This window comes from Nicotiana attenuata, unplaced genomic scaffold (genome assembly GCF_001879085.1).
Source record: "Nicotiana attenuata strain UT unplaced genomic scaffold, NIATTr2, whole genome shotgun sequence".
NCBI classification, from domain to species: Eukaryota; Viridiplantae; Streptophyta; class Magnoliopsida; order Solanales; family Solanaceae; genus Nicotiana; species Nicotiana attenuata.
The window spans coordinates 268,584-277,276 of NW_017670295.1; the positions used below are offsets into that span (position 1 = coordinate 268,584).

Here is an 8,693-nt window from a genome sequence, read left to right on the forward strand (position 1 = left end):
TTATGATTTGCATATTTTTAACTTGACACATTGGGATATGTAAATAAGGGCAAATTTTAAAAAAATAAAGTTAATTGCTTCTTGATTATGTAAAAGGACATTTATTTTGGACCAAAATAAAGAGGCGAGAAGACACTTATCATGGACCGGAGGGATTATCAAAGAGAAATTTTCATAAAGCACTATCTTTTGGTAGTAATTAGCCATCTATAGATATCATTTGCTATATTACGGATTATAGATACCTTTTTTGTGGTTATAAGATGTATTTGATGTATTTAAGCTATTGTATTCATGAATGCAGTAGCAAAAATAGGCGTGAATCAGGGAAGTCCAGCTAATCAGTTGTTGTATTCGAGTGTATTCGACTGTATTCATGGAGTGAAACATGGGATTACAGCTAGACAAATTATTGTATTCGACTGTATTCACGGTGTGAAAAAGGGGATTACACTGTTTTTAAAACGGAAAGTGAATCAATTAACATAATAGACTCCTAATATAACTCAACAAACTCAATTATAACACACAAATTTTGTATTTTCAGTTATAAAAAAGATTCTCAACTGAAAAATACCCCAATACATAGCAATCTTCAGAGAAATTATATAATACATCTTAATACATAAATTATATTAATTACAAAAACATATGAATACATTCATGGCATATAGCGAGATAGTGAATATAATGAAATACATATAATACAGCGGGATACATTGAAATATAATGAAAAAAAAGACAGTGAATACAATGAAATACATGAAATACAACGAGATACATTGAATTACAATGAAAAAAACGACAACGAATACGATGAAATACATGAAAATACAGCGTGATACATTGAAAATACATTGAAATATATTAACAAAAAATCAAGTTGCTCAGCCCCAAACTCTGTCGTATTGGTTCAAGAACAAACCCTAATTTCCGGCGAATCCATCGTCGAGCAACGAAATAATCCACCTAGTATCCGGTCTACTATATCGTCTTCCGAGGGTATTATCAGAGGGTGCTGCCTCTCTTTCATCGGAATTAGAAAATGCACAGCAGATGTTTGAGGACCTTGCAGCGTCACTCACAGACCGCATTCGCGAAAGAAACAATTCGCAAGTTTTACCAATTAGTCACGTTGCAGCTGATGAAGATAATTCTTTGAGAAGAGATGCTGCTATCATACGATAAGAACGTCAGACTCTGGATTCAATTGTGGAAACAAGCTCTGCTAAGTCATTTGTTCCTTCCTCTGGGATGTATCAAAGTAGAGAGAGAAAGAAAATAGTGTAACTGATTAGCGTATTTAATGGCTTAGGGCTAGGAGCTAACCAAAATTAAATATTTTGCTATAAACCTTAAAAGGTATCTATAGAATATAATTTTTTTAAATGGTATTTATTTAAAATAAATAAGGTGTTAACCTTTACTATAGGAGGTAAAAATTCCATTATCAAATTTATGTTTCGCATCAAACATACTGTTCAATTGAATCCAACAACACGACACTTTATCTGCCCCTAAGATATAGGCAACCTAGCCTAATACAAGTGTTAGTGACTAATTTTATAGCTCCTAATGGATGACATCTTTATGTGATCTATACCAGTGCGCCAAATTTGTCGTAACAGCCGCAAATTATTAACTTTGTAAACCTGTTTAATGGAAGTTTATTTAATGTGTCTTCTGCTAGACTTGAAAGTCAACCAACCATTCCTTTTATTTTATTGCATTTATAACTTTATAACCGTTTAAATAACTTTTACACTATTACGTATTATTTTCTGGTTACTAATTTTCCTTTTATAAATATTAAATTTCAAATGATCTAATAGTTGTTGCTTTTTCATTTGATTAATAACAATATGATTAAAAATTTTAATATTTTATCGATATTCCAATGCTTTGCTTAGGACAGAAATTCGTAGGAATCATAATGGGTGGGGAAGCATATTTTAGACGTGGTTTGAATTCTTCAAAGCAATTAGTATCCCAATTATCCAGTAATTGTGAGCACGTAGTCGTCAGTTGCTTTTATTTTATTTTTTATTTCTTATTCGTTTTCTTTTTATCTTTTTAAGATTACGGACTTAAGTTATAAGCAATATGGACAATTAATTTTGTGGATAAGATTGGTCTTCGTTCTTGTAATGAAGTTGGTATGTTTACTTCATGTATCGTATTAATGTTAAATGCTAATTGTAATGTAATGAAGTTGGTGTGCTCTTTGTTTTTAGAAGCCTTTCATGAACTGAGGTTGGTATAGATTTTTTTCGTTGGTAAACTAATATATAAGCATAAATGTTTGAAATTCAGGTATAAATATTTGAAGTTTGGCTTGAGCAAATCAAAATTTAGTCGCGTAAGGCTGAAGTTGAGACAAAAAAATATATCTGAAGTTTACTTGCATAAGCAATATGCCAAACTTGAGGTAAAATTTGTAACTTCAAAAGTCCGTTTTTGCAACTTAAGTCCGGTATACCTAAAATTGATTGTGAAATGACTAAACTTATAGTTATAAGTAAAAATTTATAAACTACGAGTATGCCTTAGTTAGGGCTCCAAAATTGGTTATTTGTGCATTTTCTCCTCGAAACAAGCAACATTCCAGTTATGTGGTTCGTGTTAATAAATTTCCTCACCCTACATTGGATGTAACTTTGTAAAAATCGATTTTTAATTTTTTTTGCTAAAAGTACACTTTACTAATCTTTATTATGTAGATCAATTATGCTAGTAAACTTTGAAGTACATGATATCCAGCGAGTGTATGTGTATAATTAGGAAAAAGAGCGGAAAAAAAAAAAAAAAGACGAAAAACTAATTTGATTTGGTTTATTGATTCAACAATGTTAATTTGGTCTTTTTTAAATTAAAATTTATAAACTGTTAGTGGTTAATGTAGTGTCCACACTATTTTTCCGTTTTTTATAGTAACGGGCCTTATTTACTTGTACTATTATTTCTTTTTATCTATTTTCTGGTCCTTATGTTGCTGTTATTATGATCTGTTGATGGTGTTAGGACTGAAAAAAGTCAGGTGTCATGCGGATGCTAGTAACGCAAACCTCGAACGACGATATGTCATACATCAAAAGAGAAATCTACCAAAAGAGACACAAATATTTAGCGTGGTTCCGTCAACCGACCTACGTCCACAGATGGAGATGAGCAATCCACTATATAAAAAGAGAGTACAAATATCGAGAGAACAACCTCACGAAGAGGCAAACACAAGTGACACACTAACACCTGTAACGTAAAGTTCTCCCCCTAAACACGACTCTCAACCCCATATGGCTACATTGTGGATGCTACTGAATGAGAAGGGCGGATCCTCAATTTATAGAACTCCAAACCTTTTCCTACAAGAAAAAGGACTAGCCAAATATGGGAGATTTGTAATTTCCTTCTACAAGAAGGAAACCCAATTAAGGTAATTATATTGCCCTTTTTCCTTCAAGAGATAGGAAAACCAAATATGGTAAGAAAATTATGGCAAACACATAACCGATGGTACTGATTTATTGTCTCTGTTCGTCTTTTTTAGCCGAAGGTCTTTTGAAAACAGCCTCTTTACTCCGTCGGGGTAAGTGTAAGCCCTGCGTACTCACTACCTATGGGATTACACTGGGTTGTTGTTGTTGTTTATTGACTCAAACCAAACCACCTACACCCAAACGAGGTGCATATATTACACCTATATATAACACCTGCCTTCTACTCGTCCTTATATTTGTAACACAATTATTCAGCAAATTTTCTCTAATAATAATACAATGGTAATCAAGGTTCATGGTCCTGTCCAGTCACCGGCGGTATTGAAAGTGATAGCATGCCTCAAAGAGAAGGAGCTTGATTTTGAGCTTGTTCATGTTAATTTGCCTGCTGGTGATCACAAGAAGGAACCTCTCATTTCCCTCAATGTATGTTCACCTTAAACCTAGTACCTTATTCATGTCCTTTTAATCCGATTTCGGGATTCCATTGGCAAGATTCAAACCCAAAACCTCTGATTAAGAATGTACTTTTACCATTCTACCACACTCGTTGGTGGTGAATTCAATTTTATTAGCGCACATAGTTTTAAATTATTTCATATACATGTGTGTGTGAGATCTCTATACGTATTGATAATTTCGCTTGTTTTTTTAATTGTTTTGATGTTGTTACTGCTTGTTGCTACTGTTTTCTTTTCATTTTTCCTTGAGTCAGGAGTCTATCGGAGACAGTTTCTCCACCCCAAGTAGGGATAAGGTCTGCGTACATACTACTTTCCCCAGACCCCACTTATGGGATTATAGTGGGTTTGTTGTTGTTGTTGTTGTTGTTGTTGTTGTGTGAGTCGAGTAAAAAATGGATGTGATTATATGTCGACAGCCTAAATCTGATCAAGAGGCAGAACTTGAAATTCAGATTACGAACTTAATTAAATTTCTTTGATTCATTCAGCCATTTGGTCAAGTTCCAGCATTTGAAGATGGAGATCTCAAGCTTTTTGGTAAGTGAACTTTCCTATACCACACAATGGCATATGAATTCAAGATTTAAAGTCAATGAATTCAGAGTAAGCATAATTTTATCTATGTATACATTTTTTAAATGACTTTTATCTGTACACATAGTAGCTGAAAGTAATAGATTCAAATGAACTCATAGAACCAAAATCGAATCCTAAGTTGAAATGTGATGGGTCAATATTTATGTTCTTAGGTTAGTACTTAGTACATGTGGACAATTTTGGAATTTTGTACATATATATTTGTTCTCCATACAATATATATTTGGTTTAGGTTGAACCCATTGAAACTACATTGCACCCGTGACCAAAAAAATCATCATAAATTCTGCCTCCTTAACACAATCGCACCCATCATTTTATATATATATTTTTTGATTTATCAATATTGATATCTAAATGCAGAGTCAAGGGCCATTACACAATATATAGCTCACACATATGCAGACAAAGGGAATCAACTTCTACCCAATGATCCTAAGGAAATGGCAATCATGTCTGTGTGGATGGAAGTAGAATCAACAAAGTTTGACACTCCAGGTTTCAATTTAACCTTTGAGATAGCTCTTAAGCCACTATTCTTCCGCGCGGCGACAGATGAAGCAGCAGTGACAGATAATGAAGAAAAACTTGGCGAAGTTCTTGATGTGTACGAATCAAGACTTAAGGAGTCAAAATATTTGGGTGGAGAAAGTTCCACACTAGCAGATTTGTACCATATACCTATTGTAAACTATTTGATGGGGACTAAAGTTAAGAGTTTGTTTGATTGTAGACCTCATGTTAGTGATTGGTGTGCTGATATCTTGGCAAGGCCAGCTTGGTCTAAGGCACTTGACTACTTGAGTGCAGAAACAGTGAAATTACCACATGAATATGGCCTATGTATCAGCAGGTTAATAAACATGGGCCATGATTAAAGACTTTTTCTATATTTTGTTTTATGTTGTTCGCCTTTTTTTTTCCCTTTCATCCTTTGTCTTCAATACTGTTGTGTACTCTTTTTCGAGAAATCAAAGTTCTCATATTATCTGCTGTGTTTCTATTGCTATGAGTGTTTGTCTTTAATCTATTGTATGAAAGGCCTTCAATTGCATTACATATAATCTCATTCATAAATTAGAAATGAATACAAAATTTGGCGAAGAAAAACTGTGATATCAAGTGAGTTGGTTAGTAGGCGAAAATGACGATATATAATGACATCTTGTGGAGTTTAATATATAATAACATCGTAAAATAATTCTTATATTATTAGATCACTTAGAAGATAAGTAAAGTAATTGTTCATGATATGTGAAAATATTCATTTGAAAAATAAAGTAGATAATTTGCTACAATAGGTTGGATTACACTCATAGGATATAAAAGTTAAATTTTGTTTAATTGTTAAGACCGTCTCATTTTAAAACCGAACTCATTACGTTTTTAGCCTACCAATGTGATCACGCCCAACTATGCCTTATAAAAAGGACAATGCGGTCGTTGCAAATATAATCCGGTTTACAAGTCCGAAGTCGAATCCCACAGAGAACTAAGGTTTAGCTACAGCTGTTCACTATCACCAAGAAGACAAGCTTGAACAATTCCTAACCTATAGATATTAAGATTCTTGTGTTTAACTACTTAACTAACAAATTAAAATAGTAAATTAACAACTAACGATACTGAGGGTTAGAGAAAAGATTAAGGAGGTCTAGAGTTATGATTTCCCCAATTGTCGGAATCCTTCCCGCTATGTCTTCTATAATTTCGCCTAAGTATTCTCTACCGATCATGAGCACTCTTATTACCGTAAATCTCTCTCGAGTAATTACGACAATTTACTAGACGTACCCTCCCGAGCTATGCTAGCTGGCTTTTAATATAGCTCACTTCAGATCGCACCCAAGGCTTCGTTATCCCTAATCCCACCTTTAAACCCTCGGTTGTTGATCCCTCATATACTTTGGGAGTAGTGTTGTTCAACAATTACCTAAATATGCACTCTCTCCCGAGTTATGCATACTAAATAGGCACAGCTAATTGAGAGCTCTTCAATCAACCAGAATATAAACGTAGTTGAACAAATAGAGAAAAGCTATGGCCCAATTATATAAAAACATAACAAGAATTTATCCTACAAATGGTTCTATCAAAACTCTAGATAACAAATTAGCTATTCATAACAGTATGTAAAACTACAATACTAAAAGTCATAACCAACAATGGAAAATAGGAAGAGGAAGGAAAAACTCGTAGAAGAATTCTCCGCCTTGCTCCCAATGTGTTCTTGCCTCCTTAGGTCGAATCTATGTCCAAAATATGTCCCCCTAAGCGTGGTGTGTGTTCCTCCACGTGAATTCTCCTCCAAAATATGTTCGATCCTCTCAAAGTGGCGTCCTCCCGTGTATATATACCAAGTAGGGTTAGGCCCAAGCAACTATACCTTCTCCAATGTGAAAAAGGACACTTTTTCCGGGTCAGGCGTGCGACTTCGCGCGGTCTTCGCGCACCTTTCTGCCTCAATCTTTTTAGCGCGCGAACTATGCGCGATTTCGCGCGTCCTTCGCGCGTCTGCTCGTTTTTCACCCTGTTCTGTTCCGAATTTGGAAAAACGTAAAACATGAAAGTTGTAGCCCTTTGAATTAGATTTCCAACCATATATTGTGGAGCCCAAATGGAGTTCCGAGTAAAAAGTTATGTGTATTTTACTAGAAAGTGCGCAATATGCCTACTCGAGTCTTCGTTTTGTTGTTATATCATCCGTTGATCCCCGAATACGATCCCGGCTTAATTCCTTGAGCTTTTACTCAGACTTCAAAGCTCCAGATCACTTGAATTTATTCCATAACATCTATATAGCTCGGAATCACTCCTACAAGGCATAAAACACACAATTAGTGCAAAACACTAGCGATTAAAGCGCAAACTCAATTAAAGTGCAGTAAATTCGAGTGTAATAAGCGACTAAAATATGCAATTATAGCCTATCATCAACACCCCACACTTAAACCATTGCTCGTCCTCGATCAATCAAACTACACTTTTTTTGTTATAGACACGACCTTTTTAAACAATTCTTCTAACTCATCACACCAAGAGTATTTAAAATAGACTAAGCACAAAAGCGTAACATCTTTACCTCAAGATTTGACTCACAAGTACCACGCATTATTCACAACTCACCTACTTACTCTAATATAGAGGTCACTGACATTACCTTTCCTTCATGAATCAAGTGCCCTCACACAACAAAGGAGAGTAGTTCCACACAATAAAATTTAAGAACACTTAGGAACTCAAGATAGAAAGAATTCACTCACTCTCAGAAATAACATTCATATGCCACAAAAGATGCACCATAAGCTTGCCCGTAGTGTACTACTCCACTAATCGAGCTCATTCAATCTTGGATCAATTAGGACTTTATTTGGTTGTAATGTAGGCTACGGGACCGGTAGGATACATTTAGATATAAGAGTGACTACACCTCCCTAAGCACTTTAATACATACATTTTAACAGTTAAACCCCATACTTATGTCAAACCAAAACTCCACCTTCACATCAATTTATATTACCCCATACTTCTTTAAGCACACTTACGTCAAGAGCCACCACTTATCAAGAATTTTTTTTCACAAGAATCCAACTATTTTGTTTTCAAGTCAAGTGGCTCTTCCTTTTTCAAAACAGTGCACCTTTCTCCTTATTTCATTAGTTCCACTCAAAAGCCAAACCAACCACCCCACACTTTAAGTTTTACAAAGTTCATAAATAATTCAAGTGCTCATGAGAGGTTACAATGGTTCAAATAGATGGTTAATTCCAACAAATGGGTAAGGCTTGTAATGTGGTTGCCAAGAAACAGGATTATAGGCTCAAAGAGGTTAACTAAGATACATAACAATTAGGTGGGCAAAATATACATATCTGGCTCAACAAGAAAACGCCTATATCACTTCCAAGACTGAACAACACTACTATTTCGCTTTGCAAACACACGGGGCAAGTTCTAGGCATCAAATGCACTGCACAGAATAACACCTAAACCTCACACACACATGGCACATAACTCACTCAGGATTAGATTCATCAAGACACTCTAGTCAAAGCAGTTAAGCAAAGTTAAAATCATACAATTTAAGGTACTTATGCAAGAGTCAAAAACTGAGCCTAAGCGTCACAGCCAAAGT

General features: G+C 34.8%; 1 protein-coding gene across 1 annotated transcript; it reads left to right on the top strand.

Moving 5' to 3' along the window:
• The first annotated feature begins 3,738 nt into the window (after positions 1 to 3,738).
• On the top strand, positions 3,739 to 5,567 carry LOC109237400 (glutathione S-transferase-like). The gene is made up of 3 exons (XM_019403706.1): positions 3,739 to 3,923; positions 4,450 to 4,498; positions 4,922 to 5,567. Exons 1-3 carry the CDS (start codon positions 3,777 to 3,779, stop codon positions 5,434 to 5,436), a joined length of 711 nt encoding a protein of 236 aa, XP_019259251.1. The 5' UTR covers positions 3,739 to 3,776; the 3' UTR covers positions 5,437 to 5,567.
• The last annotated feature ends 3,126 nt before the right edge of the window (positions 5,568 to 8,693 follow it).